Source organism: Colletotrichum truncatum, assembly GCF_014235925.2.
Source record: "Colletotrichum truncatum strain CMES1059 chromosome Unknown Contig_0003, whole genome shotgun sequence".
NCBI lineage: Eukaryota > Fungi > Ascomycota > Sordariomycetes > Glomerellales > Glomerellaceae > Colletotrichum > Colletotrichum truncatum.
The window spans coordinates 5,576,324-5,599,356 of NW_027222400.1; the positions used below are offsets into that span (position 1 = coordinate 5,576,324).

The 23,033-nt window shown below is 49.0% G+C and overlaps 9 protein-coding genes across 9 annotated transcripts; 1 reads left to right on the plus strand and 8 right to left on the minus strand.

Annotated features, from left to right (window-relative positions):
- Positions 1–864: 864 nt before the first annotated feature.
- CTRU02_206400 (alpha-ketoglutarate-dependent taurine dioxygenase (TfdA family)) lies at positions 865–2,183 on the minus strand (the record flags this gene model as incomplete). The annotated part of the gene is made up of 5 exons (XM_070204708.1): positions 865–1,068; positions 1,125–1,226; positions 1,279–1,650; positions 1,702–2,049; positions 2,097–2,183. The coding sequence occupies 5 exons, from the start codon at positions 2,181–2,183 to the stop codon at positions 865–867; spliced, it is 1,113 nt and encodes a 370-aa protein (XP_070061812.1).
- A 719-nt stretch (positions 2,184–2,902) lies between these two features.
- Positions 2,903–5,190, minus strand: CTRU02_206401 (metallopeptidase; the record flags this gene model as incomplete). The annotated part of the gene is made up of 3 exons (XM_036728003.1): positions 2,903–3,098; positions 3,165–3,805; positions 3,865–5,190. The coding sequence occupies 3 exons, from the start codon at positions 5,188–5,190 to the stop codon at positions 2,903–2,905; spliced, it is 2,163 nt and encodes a 720-aa protein (XP_036580117.1).
- Positions 5,191–5,978: 788 nt separating this feature from the next.
- CTRU02_206402 (uncharacterized protein) lies at positions 5,979–7,930 on the minus strand (the record flags this gene model as incomplete). Its single annotated transcript, XM_036728002.1, has 4 exons — positions 5,979–6,845; positions 6,894–7,337; positions 7,389–7,779; positions 7,869–7,930. 4 exons carry the CDS (start codon positions 7,928–7,930, stop codon positions 5,979–5,981), a joined length of 1,764 nt encoding a protein of 587 aa, XP_036580116.1.
- Positions 7,931–8,640: 710 nt separating this feature from the next.
- On the minus strand, positions 8,641–10,537 carry CTRU02_206403 (major facilitator superfamily transporter; the record flags this gene model as incomplete). The annotated part of the gene is made up of 4 exons (XM_070204709.1): positions 8,641–9,281; positions 9,345–9,848; positions 9,904–10,174; positions 10,232–10,537. The coding sequence occupies 4 exons, from the start codon at positions 10,535–10,537 to the stop codon at positions 8,641–8,643; spliced, it is 1,722 nt and encodes a 573-aa protein (XP_070061813.1).
- Positions 10,538–11,203: 666 nt separating this feature from the next.
- Positions 11,204–13,256, minus strand: CTRU02_206404 (C6 transcription factor; the record flags this gene model as incomplete). The annotated part of the gene is made up of 3 exons (XM_036728000.2): positions 11,204–11,784; positions 11,855–13,041; positions 13,144–13,256. 3 exons carry the CDS (start codon positions 13,254–13,256, stop codon positions 11,204–11,206), a joined length of 1,881 nt encoding a protein of 626 aa, XP_036580114.2.
- Positions 13,257–13,933: 677 nt separating this feature from the next.
- On the minus strand, positions 13,934–15,001 carry CTRU02_206405 (NAD-dependent epimerase dehydratase; the record flags this gene model as incomplete). Its single annotated transcript, XM_036727999.1, has 1 exon — positions 13,934–15,001. The coding sequence occupies one exon, from the start codon at positions 14,999–15,001 to the stop codon at positions 13,934–13,936; it is 1,068 nt and encodes a 355-aa protein (XP_036580113.1).
- Positions 15,002–16,403: 1,402 nt separating this feature from the next.
- Positions 16,404–17,517, plus strand: CTRU02_206406 (zinc-binding dehydrogenase; the record flags this gene model as incomplete). The annotated part of the gene is made up of 3 exons (XM_036727998.1): positions 16,404–16,428; positions 16,479–16,840; positions 16,897–17,517. The coding sequence occupies 3 exons, from the start codon at positions 16,404–16,406 to the stop codon at positions 17,515–17,517; spliced, it is 1,008 nt and encodes a 335-aa protein (XP_036580112.1).
- A 347-nt stretch (positions 17,518–17,864) lies between these two features.
- On the minus strand, positions 17,865–18,734 carry CTRU02_206407 (uncharacterized protein; the record flags this gene model as incomplete). Its single annotated transcript, XM_036727997.1, has 3 exons — positions 17,865–18,212; positions 18,286–18,597; positions 18,684–18,734. 3 exons carry the CDS (start codon positions 18,732–18,734, stop codon positions 17,865–17,867), a joined length of 711 nt encoding a protein of 236 aa, XP_036580111.1.
- Positions 18,735–20,570: 1,836 nt separating this feature from the next.
- On the minus strand, positions 20,571–21,861 carry CTRU02_206408 (Zinc-type alcohol dehydrogenase-like protein C2E1P3.01-like protein 4; the record flags this gene model as incomplete). Its single annotated transcript, XM_036727996.2, has 5 exons — positions 20,571–20,753; positions 20,808–21,178; positions 21,273–21,473; positions 21,535–21,669; positions 21,723–21,861. The coding sequence occupies 5 exons, from the start codon at positions 21,859–21,861 to the stop codon at positions 20,571–20,573; spliced, it is 1,029 nt and encodes a 342-aa protein (XP_036580110.2).
- Positions 21,862–23,033: the final 1,172 nt, after the last annotated feature.

Consider the following 23,033-nt stretch of genomic DNA (forward strand, 5'->3'; position numbering starts at 1 on the left):
TGAGTCTTGCTCTCCCCCTTCCGGTTGTCGTGAGGATCGATGAGGCTCTCACGGAATTCGGCGGTGTCAGCGGGCGTCGTTGACGCTCCGCTTTTCATCAGTCACAGTCATCAGCTCGGCATGCCCAGCCTCGGCCGGAGACAAAAGTCGGCACTGAGCCTCACCACCATGGAGAGAACCGGATCGACGATGCCCAGACTGGCTGGCTCCACTCTCCTTCTGTCACGCGTCCCTTCTAGAATCACCCGTCTTTATCATCACACGAGACGAAGCACTGGCCTTGGATGAGAAATCAGTCTTTGGCTCCTGGGGAGATTTTTCCTACCTCCACATCTCGGGAATAACGCTCCAGTTACCCCCTGAGACAGGAGACTGACTGTTGGGACAGCCACGTGCCTCCATCCCCGACTAGACGCCACTTCGCTACTGTCCCTCATCTCCATTAATCATGTTAACAGTGTTGGCATAGGCACGTCTCGCTGATCACTAGATTTCGCAACTTGTCCACTTTTCTCGGTCGCACTGCGGAATATTTCCCCATTGCTATGCGCAAGCTTTCTGCAAGGTACATCACATCACCCATACGACAAAAGAGGCGCACGGATCGACCCCTTTCTCCAGCGACACCCCCGTGTTCCGACTGTTGTCTCGGGATCCCTTGGGCACAAATCATGGGAACGCATGGCCCGCCTCTTTTACTCCCGCAATAATCGTTCTTCCCGTTTCAACAACTTCCGAGCTTCCATGCCCACCCCTGACTTCGCGAAAGTTTTTGAACAGAAAGTCCAGACTTTGGATTCGTCCAATTTGCAAGTCCAACCATTACGTGATCTGTGGGCAACGGACCGAATGCTGTTATGCAGCCTACCACGTGGACTCCAAGCCATTCACCCCCGTTGGTTTGTCTGCCAGCGTTGTGATCCGGAACCCGTGCCGCAGCCCTTCTTGGGGGTTGTGGACGTTGTAGTCCGAGATGGCCGTGTGCGCTGTTACGCGGTTATCCCAAAGGGCTACTGTGCCCTCCTCCCACTTGATGCGGACCTGGAAGTCCTGGCCAAGGGTGATGTGCTGTCTTATTTTTAACACTTATTTTGACAGGCATGAACTTTGAATGGTTCACAAACCTTAAAGAGAAGCTTCAGCAGCGCGTCAGACTCCTCGTCACGAAGTCCAATGATCTTCTTTGTAAAGCCCGGGTTGATAAACAACGCCTTCTGACCAGTCGCCTGTTCGAAATGTTAGTGTCCGGGTTATTGATATGGAGGCATTGTAACATACCGGGTGAATCCGGACGACCGGATGCGCCGACTTGACCGGCTCCCTCCTTACGAACTTACCATCTCGTCTCGCGTTGTCCGCTTGTGGAAACCCGCTGTGCTCAGCCCTCAAACCTTCGAGAAGCGCCTGAATGGGCCGAGAGAGCCGCGCATATGCAGCTGTTTGCGATACCCATGCCGTATCACCCCCCGTCTCCGGCACCGAGAGGAGTGTCAGAATGGTGACACCTGGCGACTGGTGCTCGTACGACACGTCTGAGTGATAACCGATCGTCGAGAGCTTGTTGCTCTTGCTGCGGTTGCGGTACTCGTTGTCGGGGCCCAGGTAGATGTTGTGGAACTCGAGATGGTCCTTGACGTGCGCGCCTACGGGCTGTTTAAATTCGTCAAAGAAGCTCTTTTGGATGATTCAAGGGATACCTACGTGGATATGAAGAGGCCCAAAGTATCGCCCAAATTCTTTTTGTTGCTCAATACTGATATCCTTGAAATCCTGATCGCGAAAGACAACCACGCCTCGCTCGGCGATGAGAAGTGCTAGTTCATCCTTCTGTCTGTCGTCAAGCTGAGAGAGTTGAAGCCCTCGAATTTCGGTTCCAATGACCGGCGTGAGTTTGGTGGCTTTAATGGTAGTATTGTCTTTCGGGAGGAGATTTGGCTTTTCCTTGTTCGCTGCCAGCCCGCGATCGTTGAACTCGAACGGCTGCAGCGGGGGAAGCGATGTTTTCTCGTCATAGACAGGTAGGTACTGTGAGTATTTGTACTTGCTCCTCTGTGAGTAGTGTGTTGTGAAATATTAAGCGATAGACTTGTTCTTACCTGGTCATGAATCTTGTCATCGTACGCCAAAGTCAACTTGATGGGCGGCGCTTCGGCTTCCGTCGCAGTAGCGGTCGTAGTGGACATGATGAATGCTCTACTGTAGATGTTCTGTATGATGAAATTCAGGCTGCTGCCAAATCAGGAATATGTTTCTTTATCGTTGTTTAATCTCTTCGCGGTTTTATATGGCCTCGTTTCAAATCCATCGCGTCAGTCAATCCGAAATGACGAGTCCTCATACCATCCATCCGGCGTTTCACGCAATCGATATATATGTGCGGGGTGTTGAAGATACGCGGCATCGTAGCAATTGTCGAGCATGTCACTGGTCGCGAGATCCGGGGATATGCATGGCATCACACTGATCAGCGCCCACTGCTCGGCAGTGAAGCGATTAGCTCTAGCGAGAAACTTCAATGGTAAACTTCCATGCACGACTTGCCGCACGGTAGCATTACAGCTTCATTTCGCTCGCACTTGATAGGATATCTGTCGGGGGTTCGTGATTCGGACAAGAATTGCATCAGAGCTGCTGACCAAACTGGGGGAGGACAGTACCGATTCGGCACCGGTTCGGCGATGCCGCCGGCTGGTTGAAGATGCCCCACTTCGGACCCGAATCTCCGGTCCCTCAGCGGCGCATCGGCGCCTTCAGTCTGATGCAAGGATTAAGACTATCAAGACATATCAACGAATGTGTACTCTCAAATTTTACACAAAAGCTTTTATTGCGCGGGTCTCAATATATCTAGGACGAAAAGGAACGTCATATACACTTGCTCGTCTTGCAACATCTAAGAAGATTAAACAACGAGCCCTAAATCCTCGTAAAACGGCTCCATTTTTGCCTCTCTGCCCAGAAACTCCATCAAAGTCGTCATCTCGGGCTGACTTCCTCCTTTTTCAAGCACACCATACCGATACTTCCTCCCAGCCTCAGCGCTCATCGGATCCTGTTCGAAAATGGTTGAAAAGATGTCCTGCGCATACACTTTCGAGCTGTTACCGTGTTAGACACCTGCTACCACGCCCCCCTCTAATATCCTGAGCATAAAGAAGACTTACAATAAATAACTGTAAAACCCAGCATCATACTCCTTTATAAAGTGCGTAATGTTAGTATACCCATGTCCCCATTTATCGCCCTCCCCGAGCACAAACGGGTCCTGCGTAGGCACGATCTCCCGTCTCAGCGCAGTCCACAACGCGGTGAAATCCACGCTTTCAAAATCATCCCCCGGCTTGTGGACAGCCATGTCAAACACGCCCATGAACAACTGGTGCAGCGTGCTCAACGCTTGGCCGACGTGTCTCGCCCTCAGCAGACTATCAACCATGTCCCGCGGCAACTCCTCCGCCGGCTGCTGCGCAGCGCCCCCGGACGTCGCCCGCCACGCGGAGAGGTATTTGTCCGAGAGATGGGAGTAATGTTTGCTCAGCGAAGTAAGTTGCGAGGGCGTCCAGCACCAGTTCTCGAGGACCTGGCTGGGCGCCTCGCCAAAGTCGACGACGGTGCCCATTGGTCCGTGGAAGCGCGCATATTGCGTCCGCGAGACGAGGTCGTGGATCCCGTGGCCTAGCTCGTGGAACAGGATCACGACGTCTGGGTGCCGCAGGAGCGTCGGTTTTGCGGATGTCGGTTTGGGGAAGCTGCAGATTAGGGCTGTTGAGGGGTATACCCTTTTCCCGTCTGGTTTTGTGAAGCCCTGGGTGAAGTTAGAGTGGACTCTGAGAAGGTTAGAGGGGGGAGGGGGTGGTTTTTTACGGGGACGAGACTGAAGTTTGCTGGGTTTCTGGATTTTCCATCGCGGTGGTAGAGGTCTAGGTAGATGTATCCTAGAAATTCACCACCTTCGGAAGGGGAGTCCCAGGCTGCGAAGAGCTGTACGTCAGGATTCCAGAGGAGGTCCTCTCCTTTTCCTGTCAGTGACAGGGAAGCTCGCTCTGCGTCGTGGATCTCGTGGAATACGATGCCGAAGAGGTGCTCGAAGGTGCTCAGCATGCCTTCCACCGTGGACTGCAGTGGGAAGTACTCTGATATCTTTGCGTGATCGACGGAGTACTCCTTTTGCAGAAGCAGATTGTCATAGAATGGGACATCCCAGGTGAAGAATCGCCCGTCGAAGTCTTCCCCTCTCGCTTCGACATCGTGTGTCTTGAGCAGCAGCAGGGTTTCTGCCTCCTGCTTCCCACAATCTGTTAGTTTCGAGCGGAGGGATGCGAGGAAGGCGTTCACTCGAGCGGGCGTCTCGGCCATTTTATCTTCGATGCTGAGAGTTGCGTGGTTCGGGTAGCCGAGAAGTTGCGCGGCTTCATGGCGGAGACTTACGACTTCGCTAAACACGGCGATGTTTGCGGGACAGCGGTTGTCGAACGCTAGTCTGGCGCGCTTCCTAGTGGAAGGGCTCTTGGTGGTCCGGAGGAGCGCAGCCAAGTCCATTGGAATCTCAACCTTTACTTTCCCCTCGTTATCAGTCCCAGGTTGTCCCTTCTCGAGCTGTGATAAACTATCCTTAGGGAACCCCGCGAGTTCGTCAGGGTGAAAGTATACTGCCGTCTTATCCTCTGCCAGGTTCTTTGAGAATTGGGAAGTGAGAGTGTCGATGCGACTGCGGATATGCTTAAACCGCTCTCGTTTGGGTCCAGGAGGAATTCTCAGGCCGTTTTTGACGAATTCTTTGTGCTTTTTGTTCAGAAAGTTGCGTTGCTCCGCGGTAAGTGACTCATTGGCCGTGGTATTATATACGGCGTCGACGAGTCTGAAGACGTCTTCGTCCATTGATGCCTCAGTTTGATAGTCTCGCAGCATACTCCGAGCTTTGCTGGAGGCATCGCGAACCTGTTTGTCTGTAGAGACGGAATCGTAGAAGATCAAAAGGTTTGACTCTGAAAGTAGAGCGTTCTCTGCGTGGGCGAGGGGGAGGAGCACTTTGGCAAACGTTGCGGACTGAACGGTAACAGCATTGGTGAGGTTGTGATGAGCTTGCTTTGAGGCTTGGATTAGTCGAGTTATGGACTCGATGATTGCGGTTGAGGTTAAGGTGAAGGTGGGGGGTGCTTGTGGTGGGGTATGGAGTTGAGTTGATGCCATTTTGAATGTGTAAATTGATTATGGTGATGATGTCCAGGATTGCTTATGACGGGAGCTTTCAATTGTGTCTTATAAATGTTTTGGTCATTCAGGCAACTACTTTGTCCCATGCGGATTAATCAAAGTTGGCGATGTTGGTGCAGGACAAGATAGGAAGGTAGATAGCTGCGGCGTATGTCACTGCTGTTGGTTTCAGGTTATTTGACGCAGGGGTTAGATTGATAATTGGGTGGTTTTCGGGAAATGGCATCGGTGCCTTTGAATGATCGACTCCCAGTAGTATACAACTTTAATGTGCCCAGGCTTCCTCACAGATTCGCCGCAGGCAACTTTCACCTGTCACGTCTGAGCCCCAAAGCTAGGGTCCGTTGGTCTCCTGCATATCACTCATCCCGGGGTTTCTACCAGGATTACTATGTGGAGCAACATGCCGCCGTAGCCGGCCCGGGTCTCCGCCGACTTCCCCGGCTTGATCGGTGGGGTTGAAATCGTGCACGGCCTTCTGAGCCCAGGCAGCATGATTTTTCTGTTCGAGATATGGATATAGTTCTTCAGAATGTGGGAGCCTGTTCATTCTAAGAGGAGGATAAAAGTTGTCAACAATGTACAATTGGGGATTTTTAGGCTCCAGCTAACAACCCCGACGAATCTTTACATCTCCTCGGTGATCAAAGCAGTCCATGTTATCGACGCTATTACTTTTGTACAAATAGAACTCAAAATTGCGGACTTAGTGATTAGCTACCTCCTCTTGATCAAATGCAAAAAACTACGTTGTATCAGTAGCATTAGCTCTTCTGATCAACCGGAGCATCCGATTGTAAGCTCTCAAAGTCACTCAACCCTGTCAGATTTCTCCTGAGAGTGTTGGCGCTGAGGTATTTCGTGTACCTGTCGACAGCGAGGATTGCTAGGAATATTAGTGCAACAGTAGGCAGCGTCGCAGCACTCTTGAGATATTTGAAGATAAACTCGTCCGATGCCGCACCAGCTGCTAGCCCAATAGCCAGCAAAGAAGCCAGCCCTCTACTTGTAACAGCCGCCTTGTCAAAGATGTTGAGAGGCCGGTCCTTGTGTCTGGTAATGAGGATGAACACGCCAAAGAAGGCGACGACGAACAGAAAAGAGCTCCAGTAGTACACATACACTGTAGTGTATGCTGGCTCTGCAATATCCCCGGGATCTGCCTCATCCGACGAGCTCAGTCCGTTATACGACTTGAATAGCACACCAATCACTCGTCTCGTCAGTTTCTTATAAGGAGAAGGCAAGAAGAGATCGTCTCCGCCAGTGGTGTTTGCTGCGGAACACAAGCCCGTCATGTTGCCCAGGTTGTATATCTCTTGGTAGACGAAAGGAATCATATCCCGCACCTCGAGACTATTCGGCATCTGAAGGCTTTGGAAGGATGTTATGGTGGAGTTGGTCAGAGCCAGGCCATCTTCGTTTCGTGAGACGCAGGCTTTGCGGATATCGCTGAAAAAGCTGCCAAATTGACTCATGACCTGCCAGGCAAGAGCGATCTGTTGGGAACCTTCAACAACACCAATCATGCCGAGATGAAAGGGAAAGTGAAGAACAGCCCAAATTTGCTGACGGACGGTACCGAATTTACATTCGGGGGGGTTGTCGAAGTAGAGCATCCAACAAAACATCTAGAAGGCCTGTTAGTTACCCGCTGAAGACAAAAAGGGATGACATACCAAGATGAAGACTATGCAGCCGACAACTAGACAGGCGTCAAGTCTGAGGCCGGTATCACTCATGAGATTACCGACTGTCTTGGTGGCACCAATGGCTCCCTCGCCGATGATGACAAGCGTAAACAGTCCCATTCGCTCGGTAAGATGGGTGTGCTTGAAGCCCATGTTTCGCCATATTGACGAGATGCCTAGGGTGATTGCTGCCTCAATGGCGAGAATGATGTACCAGACGTAGTAGATACCAAGCCCGTTCCCAGATTCAGGAGCGAAAGCCGGCGTCATGGAGTAGAATGATCCGCCGGAGAAGATGAAAAGAGTGATGGTAAGGGAGAGGGGCCATGTCAAGGCCTTTGTTTTCTTTCGGACAAAGTGCAACGCGACCGAATACTGTGCAACCATCAAGAGCCGGCTTGCGAAAAGGATGTTACAGAGAAGTTTGAAGCTCTACTCCATCATCAACAAACACACATAATGCGCTCGAGTAATCAAACCTACCGCATTGTTGTGCTCCTTAGTTCCAGGACTGAACGACGACCCTACCAAAGCGAATCCCACAAATAGCAAGAATTGCAGGATCTTACACATCCGTTCGTATCCAGAGTCAATCGAGAACCGCACATCATGTAGTGTGATTTGGAACCATGTGAACCAGATAATACCGAAAAAACCGAGATATGCTGCCAGACTACTGAGGTTGGTGATGCTGTGTGTTTGCGTAAAAGTTTCGAGGTTTGCAACGAAGAAGAGGTCGGAAAACAGCTCGATGGTGTTGGCATTGTGCCTGACAAACAGCTTTACTTCGCCAGTGTCCTCATCAGAGGATATTACGGGGGTCTCGATCCATGTGAGAGGCGTGATCTTTTCTTCCTGCAGGTAGTCTAGGCCCCTATACACATTTAGCCAGGTGCATAAAGAAGTATGTCACTTTCAAGACGAGTGCATTTAAAAGTGACATGATGGTTAGGCGCTACTTACCAGCTGATTGACGAAGCGTCGGAATCGACCCGGCGAACCTGACTGCTCGGAAGCTTCACCATTGCGTGGCGTTGTTGGGCGCTGAACGCCTCTACTCGTTTGCTAGGTAGTTGACGATAAAATGTTTCTTGCGAGTCCGAAAGAGAGACATGAAAGAGGTGGAGGAAAGAAACGGTTCTCAATATGTGATAGGCATATTGGGCCAGGCGGGTAGGTCCGTGTAACTGGACTTCTCCGACATGTTCAAGATTCGTAGTTCTCGAGTCATACCCTCTATCCTAATCCCTCTCCATCTGGTTGTCAAAACTTTGGAACATGGTTGCGTTTGTGCTTAAGCTTTATGGACACGCACTAATTATAGTGGACCCGCACACGGTGCCGGGATTTCGGTCTCGGTCTCGGTCTCGTCGTTATGGGTAAGGGTCCTGGCAATTGCCGTCTACCTTATGGTATTTGCCAGTTAAATAGCAGGAGAACATGTGTTAATATTTAGAATTGGAGCTTGTTCAATTGTCTTATTGAGCACTTGCTCATCTTGGTTCCCACTTTCGTTACATTCTTCAAACCAGCCAATTCCCAACCTGTCCCCATAGCGTTTATCTAGGTACTACAGTGCTGCTTCAGTGCTCTTCAGGTAGTGATACTTGGCTTCGTGGCCAAGATTTCCTTGAGAGCATGCCGCCCTTTCCCCTGAAATTGTGACTACCGCGACCAACAGACATGCCGTGAGGCCTGACTTCATTGGGTCCGGGATATAACTACAAAAACCCGCCTATCTCCGAGGTATCTGTTTCTGGTCTTCGGCCTCAGATTTCAATGCTTTAAGCTTCCTCTCAACCCGAATATCCTTCCATCCAAGGCCCCAGGCAAAAGAAAAGGTGGCAAAGCCGATGCCGATGCCGAGGTACATGACGGTGTCGACACTATCACTGTATGCCTGCAGCGTGTGGCGAAGCTGATCCCCTGAGACGAGCCTGCGGATGGAGTTCAGCCCAGAGTTAACAATTACGTCTGGTTCAACTCCAATCAAAAGGGCACGCTGTTGTAGTTCCTTCCGCAGAGTGTTGCTGAAGACTGCATTTGCTGCAACTAGAAATATCGCACCACCCATATTTTGCATGAAGATAACGATTGCCATGGCGATGGGTATTTGGGGAGCCGGTACAAGATTTTGGACAGCAATGTAGTGCTGAGAACAGGAATAACAAAGGTCAGCTTTTAGAAACCATAAAGAATACAGGACGGTACTTACACCTGATGACATAGATCCACTACCAACTCCATAAAATAGTTGATACCCAATCCATTTCGCTGTAGAGGTCGTTGGACTCAGTGTGGACAAGAGCCCATACCCGATGGCCGCGATAGAACTGCCTCCTGTGACCCATGGAAGGTAGTAACCGAGCTTTTCAACTGCGAAGAATTAGTTTGTCATTCTCCAGAGGACTAAAAAATAATAAAAATCTAAACACATACTCATCACTCCCGAGATCATGGTGAATAGAACCAAACTGAGAGTTGTGGGCAACAAATGAACTCCACTCATAAAAGGCGAATCTCCATGGACCGCTTGGAAGTATATAGCCAGGTAAAAGTCGGCAACGAGAACAGTACCCAGAAGGAAGAAGGCACAGCCTGCGGCAGACCATATGATTCGGTGCTTCAACATGGCGAACGGTACCATAGCTCCGTCTCCTTGGCGATGTTCCCAGAACAGAAACGCGACAAAGGTCATGCCGCCGCCAACTAATAGGCCAATGACGACAGAGCTGTTCCAGGCATATTCGTTTCCTCCATATTGCAAGCCAAGAAGGAACATTACCGCGGCGGGGCTGATGAGTAGGAACCCCGGAAGGTCCAAAGACTTGATCGCTGTACCGAGGACCTGTCGTGCAGGAGGCTTGGGTTCCAAGTCGGGAATGCGGGATAGAATGAGGAGTACGGCGATGGGTACACCGACTGGGAGATTGATGTAAAAGCCTCATAATTACTGTCAGCTTTCATCGACAGGGAACTGCCTAGGGATTACACTTACACCATCTCCAGGAAACGTATTCAGTGAACAAGCCTCCAAGAACGGGACCCAATGCAATACCCAGCTGGCCGAGGCCCATGCTAACGCCCAAGAATTTGGCCTGCTCTTTAGGTGGCATGATGCACGAGATGATGGTCAAAGTCCCCGTGGACAGGCCCGAAGATCCCACACCAGCAATGGCTCTTCCAATGATGAACATGGACGAGGATGTAGCAACTCCGCATAGCAGTGAGCCGAGCTCAAATATGCCAAAGAAGACAAGAAACGACCACTGGGTGAGCATGTTAGATGGGGGGATCGATGGGAAATGGTTCTGGTAGTGTCTTACCTTTGCCGAGAAGTGTTGATATATCTTGCCACTCAAGGGTTGAAAAGCTGAACCTCCCAACTGATACGCCCCGCCGTACCAACCGACGTCGACTAAGGACTGGAAGCTCGATGTGATGGCTGGTGTAGCAGTAGATACGACGGCCAGGTCAAGAAAGACAAGAAAGAAAGACAAAGTAGCGGGCAATATTATCAAAATCCGCTTGATTCCTGTAGGATATTCTTTCTTCTCGTCTGCTTCATCTGCAACTGCAGTTATGTTCTTTTCAGCGTCAGACGTTTCTTGCGGTGCCTCTGTGGAAATCATCGGTGCAACCTTGTTGTCGTCAGTCACCTGAGTGCCATTTAAGTCGGAAGATAAAGAAGCCATGTCGAGGGAATTGTGTTATCGCTTGAATGAAGATTGGATATAGAGTGTTGTACATGGTATCGCTTTAACTTTTATATGATGTATTTGAAGGTGAAGTGTGTTGAGAGAAGAGAGCAGAACGAACACGGCCCTCAACACATTTCTCTTCTAGTGATTTATCAGCGGTAGCCTTTCCATCGGCCTGAATTGAACCGGCTGAATATGAAGAATTCTCAATTTGCCCCGGGTTTGAAGTCCAGCCGAACGTGGGTCGGGATCGGATTCTGAAATCCGATGCATCGGGCTAATCGTATTTCTTGGCCTCACGTGGAAGTTTTGTGTACTGTTTTGTCCATCCAGGCACCTTCAATCGCACAGCTCGACGAAATGAGAGATACAGGGCATGACTCTCATCTGGTCATTTCTTTCTTTTTCACCCAAAAATTGGCATGTTGAAATTACAGTAAATGGATGGCATTAAAACCGACGTGGTAAATATGCAAAGAGGTGAAAAGCCTTCCACAATCTCTAATAGAGGTTTTAGACAGAGCCGCATAATTCTACATGAGAAACGATACATAATATGTAGCAGTCCTGGCTACTCATCTCTATATTAGTATATAATTAGGCCCTCTTAGCCCAAAAGTTCTCTATCCAAGACCCGATGTTCCCATCAAATCCGCTCGTGCTCGTCATGAGCCCTGGTCCGGGCTCCCCCCAGTTGCCTGTTTCTTGGCTCTGTAAGTTCCTACAAAACACGCCAAAACTATCTGCCAGACTCGCAAATACTCCGTCTGACTCTGACTCTCCAGATTCGTTGGCAGCTAACTGGAAAATATCAACTAGCCGGCCCAGCATAACTGGTAGCTCAGCTATAGCTCTAATGATGGCTGGATCTTTTTCTGAACCTCCAAAAGACGCACCAGCACGACACAAAATCGCGACACAGTTCGCAAGATATGTCCACTGAGCCGCTTGAAGAAAAGAAGCGTAAAGGAAACAAGAGGGGGTAAGTGCCAAAAGTGCCGTTGCGAAGTTCTTGACAGCGAGCTGGGCTTTCCATAAGCAGAAAGTATGATCACTCTGCAAGGATACACTGGCATTGCTTGGGCCAGCACAAGGAATTCCGGAGGATACAGTTATGTCTGGCTTGGCAGCTTCAAGGATACGTAATTCCGTAAAATAAGTATGGCCCATAAGAGTTTCTACGTTATCCAGAGTTATGTCAGCAAATTTGCATCAGCATTATCACAGCGTTACTCGACAAGGACTTACTACTATCGGGTAGTGCTTTCGAAGAAATGAATGTTCGAATCTCTTGCAATCGCATCAGCATGTCTCGAGTATGCAAGATGGTCGGAGGAGGTAGCCCCATGATCCCAACTTGATCCATTTCAAGCTTGCACGATTGTGCGGCTTGCAAGGCAAGCAATTGAAGGCGGACCTGTACGGCGAGAACCATATCAGACGGATATTCTGTGTCACCTGCGATGGCGGCAAGGTCTTCTTCCATTTGCGGCGTCCACGTCAAAGGTTCTATCTCGCCAAAGTGTGTCGAGACCATAGAGCTGAGCGCGAAACATCCCAGAACTGTACGCCGACGTTCCATGAGTTTTTCTTTCGCCAGTTCATCATTTCTTTCGTCGTCTTGTTTGTCGTGACTTGCAACTGATAACATTAGTGGGCTTGACTGATGTGCTGTCGGCTTATCCAGATGCATCTCTCCAACCAGCGACAAAGCCAGCATCATGAGGCGTGACAAGCTGCGACCGCCAATTACGTGATCCCAACCCCAGGCGATAAAGACTAGCAGTCCCAGTAGGAGGTCTGTTGTTTTTTCCATGCTTTCATGATGATTCTTAATGTCCTCACTATGGAAAAAGGCCAGTCCACTCAGCACGCGTTTCAGCTCATGCCCATGCTCCCGCTTCTCATGCGTTGGGAGAGAGGCAACGCAGGTGATAGCGCGAAATAGGAATGGCCGATCGAGCTGTAGTTTCTCAGCCGTCACCTCGGTGGATAAGTGGATGAAAGGAAACTTGGGAAGCATGCGGGATCGAAATCTTTGGAGTTTCGCCACATCTGAAGAGACTGAAAGTTCCGATGCATTAGTTGCAGGTCCTGGTGAAATGGTTGTCGGTGGCGATAGCATTTCTTCATCTTCGTAATGTCGGTCACTACCATCGATGATGAGGCTTGTATCATCATCAATGTCACCGGTCATTGAGATGCTGCGATTAAGTTCGCCAGTACCACAAGACTCTGGTTCCGCAGCCTGGTATCGTGTGTGTTGTTGTGCTAGCCCGTTGTCGTCGATAACCTTGCGATCTTGCAGCAACGCCACGAGACTTTCAAGTTTCCCTTCAAGCTCAGCAATCCGCGTGTTTGCTTTTTGGTTCCTGTCGGCTGCACGCCGCCGGACGGAGTCACCGGGGCGGCATGGTTTCTTGAGGCGGTGGCACCTGTGGATTGCAACAGGAATGGTTGGTACTACTTTCTCGCCATCGCTCGTCTGGCTTTTGCATGCTTGTGCGATCTGCTAGCTGTACAGGGAATGGACTGACCTTTCACACTCGTCGCCATTAGGGCGTAAGATACATTTGCACTTGGATTTAAAGCATCCAATGCATGATTGCCCATAGGCAGCTGGACGGCCTGGAACTCTTCGGCTTTCCATTACTGATAAGACAGAAAGATGGTTGAATGGCAAAGGTGTTTGACCCAGGGCTTTGGGATGCTGTTTGGTCCTCGGATTTCGTCGACTACGTAGCGTCAGAACGGATTTCGGATTCCGGTCTTGGCAATGAGAGTGAGACGGTGTGAGATTGGATGATACTAGGGGGTTCAGTCTCAAGCTCAAAAGACTGATTGGTTCGGTCCACATTAGTAATTCATCGTCAGATTACCCGGCTTTCATATTCTGCCGACCGCATGCAGCCCAACAATCCGAGGAATCTAGAACAGCAGGGGTCAACGTGCCGCTAACTATATTTCTAGAGAGGTAAGCAGAGTGATGCCTGCACGAATGAGATGCAAACATTATATGACAGATGTTAGCGTTAGCTACTTTACAGCATGAGGAAGGGGGTTCCTCTATTCCGGGCATTGATATCGGCTTACTTGTTTGCTTTTGTTGATGCTCTTTATGGGTTTCATCTTTTGAATGAGCTTCATGTACCTTACCACACGAATCCCTTCAGGCCAGCGGCGGTATTGCTACTAAAAGCTTTAATAACCTTATCGTGAGAGTCATTGCAATGAGATACTCGATTCTCACGGTAAATTCGGCAAATTCGGCTCATAAAAGTATTAAATTATCTATCATTACAACGCTCATACCATCACAAAATACGATCATGCCGTCTTTTGTGCCAGCTCATCAATATGGGCTAGCTGCACAGCAACCTGTTTGAAAGTGTCTTCAATACTAGTGTATTTTAGACCCAGAACTTTCTGAATCAGAGAAGAATCCACCTTGAACAAGCCCTTTGGAAGTTCAGCATTGTCCGGCTCTCCCTCGGGTATCCTATCCGCCAACTTAGGCAGCGCCTCTCTGAAAAGGTTTGCAATCTTCTGGTTCGAGACCCCTCCGTTGCCGATGACGAACCTCTTGCCTCCAGCCTCAGGCGTAACAACTGAAAGAACATGTGCTCGTGCTACATCACGAACGTCCACATAAAGGTGTAAGCCCTCAGGCGGCACAGGTGATGCAGATGTCAGGCCCGGGTCAAGGAAGTTGCGCCACAGGTTGAAATTGCTCTGGTTGAGCGCTTGTGGGCTCTTGTAAGTGTTTGGATCGGCGAGCGGTCCGTATACCATGGGAGGGTTGATGATGACAAGATCGAAACCGGGGTTCTTCTTGGCAACAAAATCCCACGCTGCCTCTTCAGCGAACTTCTTACTGGCGCCATATGCCAGATTCAAGACCTTGGTACTGACGGCCTCGTCCCAAGTAATAGGGTTCCAATCGGCTTCTGTGTATATCTTCGCGGGATCTGTCTGCTTCGGCAAGAACCAGTTGATCACGGCAGCCATAGAGCTGGTCATTACAACACGCTTAACCGATGGAGCGACGCGGGCGATACCAGAGAGGATCTCGGTAGTACCCTTGATGGCCGGGTCTATGAAGTCAAGGTTTGAGGAAACGACTCGGTAGTTAAATGGCGACGCAGTATGCAGGACTGCGTCAAAGGGCCGGTTTGATGCGAGTGCTGCATCGAACGCGCCAGGGGTGGTGATGTCGGGAACGAGAGCTGTGTCCAGCTGTGTGGAGGGGTAGGAGGCGAAGGTGGAGAGCAGCTGGTCGGCCTTTGGCTGGTTTCGTACCACAGCTCGAACTGAATGGCCTGCTTCAAGGAGCTGTGTAAGAATATGCTGGGCGATGAAGCCATTTGCACCGGTGAGAAGGATGCGATGGGCCATATTGATGAAGAGTGATTTGTGTTATTAGAGACGAGGGTATTCTGAATTGATTGTTGAATGATGTTGTAGAATGTATGATTTCATGTTTAAACTAAACCTTCGGAGACTGCATTTATATAATTCTAGGGTTGATGCCATTGTGCAAAATAACTTGTTGCTGATCTTGAAACGGCTTTGCTGACTGTGTTGTTCGTCAAGTGTAATTGTTTGGGGGATGGCCACTAACGCCGAAGCTTACACAATTCGTCAGCCACAGCCCAAACGCCGAACAACCAACGATTCGAGACGGTGATAACCGGTTAAGCGGCTTGTAGCATCAGTAAGTCGCTGACGAAGAATAACCTGTCTTGATGGCGCGCCCAAGAAAACATAGTAGATCAGTTGTTATGCACTAACTTGACTTGCAAGTTTATCAATATCCCTTATTGGATTCACATTTTCAGTTTTGTGCGCTTCTATTAGATAGATTAGGAACTCAGTAAGAGTCAAATCTCTCGGTGTTGGATAACCAAGGCAGCAAAGCAATTGCAGAGCCAGCGACACACAGTCCATCAAGGCCATAGAAAAAAACCGCACGAGTGCAATTTTCAGATTCCATCCTAGTAAAACCTTTGCGGGTAGCTTCTGTGGTGAGGTGACGGCGATTGACAGCCAGCAAGGAATTGAGTTGCGGAACTCCACGAGATAAGGTAGTAATCAGTAGGTAGGTAACTAGTGCCCATGTCGTAGTTTAGTTTGGCTCAGCTCGCCCTATCTGCTAATCGCCGAACAAGGAGACGATGACGTCAGACAATGAAAGCAAACCACCATTGAAGAGGTTCCTAAATTACTAATAAGGTGCATGCGAATGGAGTCGAAGGCGTCAACTGTTCCCTGAATCATGATGGCCCAATACGTTTTGTCTCGCAAGTGTTGCACGCTGGATTGTCCAGGGAATGCTGGAATAGTGGCCGCAAATGGCCTGAAAGATTGAGTCTAGTGGCCAGCAGTCGGCCATGCCGCCTGTGGCATTACTCATCACCGGTTCTTCGGCAACCAATGTTAGTGCGCTACAGGTAACCGTGTTCGCCCGGCTAGTGAGCTAGGTTACGTTGGCTTGATACTCCAAAGTATCAATAATTGTTTCATTGGATTACTGTTCAAGTGAGAGAATAAGCATCCAGCTTGATTTAAGGTTTGGTTAGCACCAAGCTTGATCAGTAAGTGACCATCGGAGGAATCTAGGACATGATAAATCAACGATCGACATCATTCACTACCTACATTAAGACCTGGGCAAGACAGCTTAGAAAATAAGAGTTGGGGAACACCAGGAACTACAACAATCCAAGCCTTCACCACCGCAAACCAAACCCACCGCGTCTCTATTTTAATCTCTATAAATACACTACCACCATAAAAAATGAGTGATAAAATGAGGGCAATAGGTAAGTAAGAGCAAACCCATCACACAGGCGTTTCTAACTCGTTATGCTAGACATCAAGGGGGGAAGGGGCCCCAAAGAGAATTTGTTCATCAATGCAGATACGCCCAAGCCAACACCCAGCGAGGGTGAAGTTCTTGTAAAGATTAAGGCATTCGGGATCAATCGTATGGACCAGATTCAACGCCTCGGCGACTATCCCCTTCCGCCACAGGCACCCAAAACGCTCGGCGTAGAATTCAGCGGTAAAATCGAATCGTTCGGACCAGGAGACCGTGGCACTTTCAAGGAAGACGACGAGGTTTTTGGCCTGGCATATGGAGGTGCATACGCTGAGTACATCGCCGTGAACCACAAGATGCTACTGCATAAGCCAGCCGACCTTACCTGGGAGCAGGCTGCCGGTATTCCAGAGGTAAACTCACTTGAAAATGGCACCTTTTAGAGAGCGTACAACTAACAGGCCTGTAGACTTGGATCACCGCAACACAGGCCCTTTTCATTGTTGGAGAATTCTTTGCAGGCAAGTCAGTACTTTGGCATGCTGGGGCTTCCAGCGTTTCCGTTGCCGGTATCCAACTGGCAAAAGACGCTGGCGCATCCGCCATATATGCAACAGCGGGGTCCCAGGCGAAATGCGACTTTGTTGTCCGGGATTTAGGCGCAACGGCAGCCTTCAATTACAAGACAGAAGACTGGGCTGAGCGAATCAAAGAAGCAACAGGTGGCAAGGGAGTGGACATCATTGTGGACTTCATTGGTGGCGGTTACTTCCAGAAGAACCTCGACGTCGCAGCACGAGACGCTCGTATTGTGGTGTTAGGACTGTTGGGCGGAGGCAGGATTGAGGGTGCAGACATCGATCAGCTACTCTACAAGAGGATCCGGATGGAGGGAAGCACCTTGAGAAGCAGGGATGTTGAGTATCAGGGGAGGTTACGGGATCGCCTTGAAGAGTATATCCCGCGCTTTAAGATGGGGAAGCTTAAAGTGGTAATTGATACGGTATTGCCGTGGGAGGAGATACAGAAAGCTCACGGTATGCTGGAGGATAATGCCAACTCGGGAAAAATCATTTGCACCATCTCTTAGCGACAGAATGGGGCCATCAGAATAGCAGTGAGATAGAAAGCATGATAACTTAACCCAAGGCAGAGGACCTCTCGTTTTTTGGAGGGCTGCTGCAAGAAATCATTTCATGTGCTGGCACTGTCGAAGTTTTATACATGGATAGATTCAGTGCATATTTATTTGTGATATTGAGTTGTGATAGCTGGCTACATTTACATTAAGTCATACAATAACCATGTCCACATTCTACTCATCTTCGCCCTCGGCCCAGACAAAACTACATCATGTTTTCAGGTTGGTACAGACTGAAATCTGATTCTCGTTGTTAACCTGGTCTTTTCCAGCAAGCTATGTTCGAGTAAGTTCTCTTAGACCGGCTGGCCACTGGAGCTGAAAAAGCGGCAAGTAGCAGTGATGACATTGTATCCCTTGTCGACGTTGAAGCGCTGAGCAGAGGGCTGGAAAATGGCACTGACGGTGGTCAGGACGCAACCTGACACGACGTCCTCAATCATGTTTGCCAAGTGACTGCAAGCCATGTCGATAGCATATGTGTTGTCGTTGCAAAACACAGTGGCAGAGGTGCCGTCGCAGGTAGTCCTGATGCACTGCCTGGCTTGGACAACGCATCTGCTGACACTTCTGAGATGCCTGACACCCTTGTCCAAGTCCCAGTAGGTGATGCCTCCCCAAGGCTTATCACACTCGTTCCTGTACTGTAGTGAAGACAGTGATTAGCTCAAAGTTCTAGTAACGCTAGGCAATAGCAACAAGAGAAAGGTCACCAACTCTGTCGTCACGGGTTTCCAACTCCCGCTCATCCAGTCGAACCACCTCTGATCCGCCGAATGAAGCGCCGTCCGGGACACCGACAGCGGTGCTGTTGTCGGAGAATTCCATTGTGCCATCAAAAAGGGACACTTCGGGATGATCAGACTTGATTTGGGCGTCGATGTCGGTCAAGTCATCTCCCTCGTAGTAAACAGCAGGGCCACCTTCAGTCACAGCTCCGTACCATCCCAGACGACCGACTGGGTAAGGAGGCGAGACGTCAACATCAGTCTGTTGGACATCGGCAGCGGTGGCGTCGACGGCAGCTGCCTAGTCACGTTGTCAGCACTTCGCCAGCAACATAATAGCATAATCTGATGAATCACAACTTTTGAGGAGGCGAGGAGGGGACATACCGAAACAACGCCAGCGCAGGCAACAAGGAACGCGGGAATGAAGCTCTTCATTTTCGAACTGTTTATGATGGCGACTGAGAAGTGTACAATCGGGAGAGGTCTGCAGTAAGCTGGATGAGCGGCTGAAGAATTGAGATACGAATGAGAGTACACGAGCCCTTTTATACTTCTCGTCCCTCTGGCAAAAGCTGGAGTTTCTTCAAGACCTGAGGTTTTAAATCTTCTACACTGCCCTTTGCGGTAATCTGTCTCCGCCAAAGGATTCAAGGTAAGCGCTAGTACTTGTCAAAGAACCAAAGTCCCTTTTAAATTTCGGGTAAAGAGTAACCTTATTTCTCCACAACTGCCTTCTTGGTCAATCTAGGTTAATACAGATTCTTCCGGCGTTGAACTGATCCACAACCATAAGCTTAGCAGAATACGGGGTACTTCGCTCACGTGGTCCCACTTCTCGAGAGCGTCCTTGTTCTGAGTCATACAGAACAGAATCTCTCTGTGACTGCCGCTTAACTGCGGAGTTCGTGATTCTAGAAAGCTTTGAAGACAAGAGCTCTCCGAGACATCTTTTTAATTAGTCATTGGTGAAAGGAAGTGGAGAGCCGTCCAGTTAGGTCGTGATATGTCAAAACAGCTCGCGTGATGCGTGTACTGCAGCTTCATGTGAACTGATGGACCAATGGATACTTGTCGACCTTCTTGATGGTTATTAGCTGGGTCTTGGCAAAAGAGGATTGGAATCTGCCTGTTCAAGTCATGGGTTTCTAGGCAACAAGAAAATCTCAAGACTCTGTAAGGGTCTTTACTACTGGTTGACAGGGATGGGGCGGCCGACCCCTGTGTAAAGAATCCTTAGGCAGAGATAGTCCACTCACTCAGCCGCAGCACCCACAACTCTCGCTGTCTTTTACTTCGGATGACCGAAATGATTACCCCGAGTGTCGAATAACCTTAGGCCGCATCTTTGCCAACAGCATCTTGCAAGTGAATGGAGTTCGAACAGCCGAAATCTCATGCGTTGGACGGGTAGATTTCTTGGTAACGATCACTACGTTGATTCATCTGCAGGCTCTCGAACTGATTGTATGTTTCAAACTCCAGAATTCAGACACAAAGTCTCAGCGGCCCCGTTCTTCAAACGCCAACGTGATCCTTATTTTCAACTCTGCCAGTTGATGTAGAGGGATTATTACATGCGCAGGAGGGCATTATGCATCATAACGTAATTCTAAGCCAGGTCAGCGCTTACATTACCACTCAGGATATAGCATTTCGAGATGGTTTGCATGGAACCTACCCATTTTCCATCCGATCAGGGACGGTAAGGGTGGGGCGTCCCCAGTATCGGCCTGGTGCGACTGGTGCCGACGCTGCTCTCAATCTTCGACGGTAGTGCGACACCATCATCGGGGCGGATCTGCCGGGTCCTGACGGGCCGAGGTACATCAGTTCGCTTTGGCTGCATGCATGCAGCTCAACAACAAAACACAACCATATCCACAGCTCGGTTTCGGGGCTTTTCGTATGAGAAGTTCTGAGAGTCTTTGAATTCCTCTTTATGAGGACGCTCCTATTATACTCAGCCTAACTAGTGAGATTTTGCATCTACAATGCCTCGAGTCTCGTCGAGGCATATTGCTTAGTGTTTTCTCTGCCACGAGTGTAATAATCAAAGGCAAGACTCTATGCAGTGGTCCTTGTAAATTAAAAAAAGAAAAAGAAAATAGATTCCTCCAACCTCATACAGAACCCCAATCAGAGTGTGTATCAGGTTCTGGCTTCCACAACATTAGGTGACTTTGTATTTCGTAACGAAGTAATGAATGTAGCTTTCAATGGGTAAAATGTATTATCATGAAGTCCACAGTGTTATTTCTCTATAAACTGTTGTTAAATCCTATAGACAACCTTCTTGCCCGAGATCTTGCCATCGCGGTGCATTTGAAAGCCTTTAGGTATCGACTGAAGCCCTTCCAGCTGAAGAACAGCATTAGGTCTAACCTTGCCCTCGGCAACCCACTTGGGGATATTATCAAAAAGCTCGGCTGCAAGATCTCGGTCTTTCTGACTTTTCTAAAGAAGATTTTTAGTAAATATAAAACATGTTAGGATGGACAATTGTCTTACAAGCCACTGATGTCCCTTGTAATTAACCTCCTTCAGGAATGCGGTCCAGATCATGACGTCAACGCACTTTACTGTGTCCGGCACGCCTTCAGTATTGACTAGCCCTGGCCGGACAGTACACAGTATGGAGTCGGCGTTGGCTGAGGTCGCCGCAAGGCCTGACGAGTTTTGTTCGTTGCCAATCGTGTCGAAGACATACTTCAGATCGGGCACGTCTTTCCGGATCTGTTGGCTTACATTGATGGCGTTGTAGTCATAGACGTGCTTGGCTCCGAGATCTTTAACTAGGTCAAAGTTGTGCGGACTGCAAGTAGTCACGACGTCGAGACCGAAAATGCAGGCAAGCTGAATAGCGAACTGTCCGACGCTCGCTGTATTCATGAGGTTAGTATTGTGGCATGAAACGATGTTGAAAATCGGATAACTGAGGCCAACGTAAAAGAATCTAGCGGTTTGGTAACTTACAACTCCCGCCCCAAATGAGTACACTTTCTTTTCTGGACCGATCGATGTTTAGGCAGCGTTCAGAGAAGAGTGCCAGCCAAGCTGTACATGCAGCCAGAGGAATCGTGGCAGCCGAAGCCTCGGAGATGTCAGAAACCCTAAAGGATATCTTTTCATCAGCCAGTGTGTGAGTCGCGAAGGCTCCGATGCCTTTAGTCTCGCCTGTTCAGACCTGGTTTAAGTAGGTGATGACTAGAGAATGACCTCGCTTGCAAAAGCTTACCTCCCCAGACCGTCGAAGCAACCAAATCGCCCACGTTATACTTGGTCACACTCTCTCCAAGCTCTATAATCTTGCCAACAAAGTCGCAGCCTAGCACCGCACCGTCTCCGAACATGAAAATATCATAGCTCTGAACTGCCCAAAGTTTAGCAGATTATTTTTCCATACTACAAAATCGCTCGACATACCATCAGTAGGGTTTTGGGCAGCATATTGCACCTCGACGAGCATCTGGCCGCTGCCGGGCTTGGGGGTATTGATTTCTTTGTATTCCAGCGAGGGGCCAGGACCGGTAACCATAGCCATTGTCTTTTTGGAGTTTTGCATATTGCCAAGTTGAAAGAAAGTCAGGTGAATTGAGTTGGTTTTGGATCCGCTAGCAATAGTGAAAATAGTCGATGAAAAATGAGCTGAGTAGATGCTTTTGAGGTCAACATATATACCCAACAGGAGGGCCCATGACTGCAAGATCAGAGCAATCCATCGTGTGTTAAACTAGTGCGAGGAGCCAGGTATCCATTTGGGGATGAAAGAAACGAAATGCTGCCTCCAGTTGTGGTCTCTCGTCAATGTTTTCTATTTAAGGCAGTGGGGAGCGAGTCCATTTTTTGCACCTTGTAGTGTTGGTCTTGTTAGCACAATTTGGGTTGAGCTCCCACTGCATTACGTCATTAGCTTTTGCAGAGGATGGATGCAGTCGGATGATAATTCGTCTGTGACTTCCTAATTGAGAACCCTTAGACGAAAGTACCCATAAAGCTGATTATCAATCCCGCAGTATCGCCTGAGTCATGACCATAGATACATCGGATCATGAATTCAACACATACATCAAGAAAATATCTTCCATATCAGACTAAGGTAACGAGGTTGGCAATCAACGTATGAAATTCCTATGAGATGCAGGTTACTGCCCTTTGATATGCAGATAGCCGTTTCCAACTGAAAAATAACTTTGCACAGTGAACGGTCGTCCATGCCTATGCGTGGTATTAACTAATGTGACGGATTGTTTGTTTCCATGTTTTTTTCCGTTTTCGCTTTTTTCCTTATTTTAGACAATAGTTGTCTATATAAATTATAGCAAAGCCTATGAGTTGAATAGATCATTACAGGTTTCATCGGAAGGTCCGCTTATCTCGATGTAAGAAACAGGAATCAGGTTCACACTTTGCTGTGAAGGGGGTTATTTTGCCTGGATAGCAACTTAAAACCTTTCCACCTTCTTCGTCTAGTACTCTTTGATTGTATCTTGATGGAAACAACTGTTTGAGAGCATCGAGAACCGTCGGGCTGGATCCCATGCCGCCACGGCATGGACTACCATTGACGCCTGCCGTTTCGGACTATGCCTACATTGAGCGCTGCCGTAAGGACCCCTTCGGCTTTCATCCCTTTGGTAGCCCGTTCTTCACAGAAAACATACGGTGGCACATGATGAATCCAGACATAATCTGATCATCCCACTCTACTTCCTGGCGACATATCTGAAAAGCTAT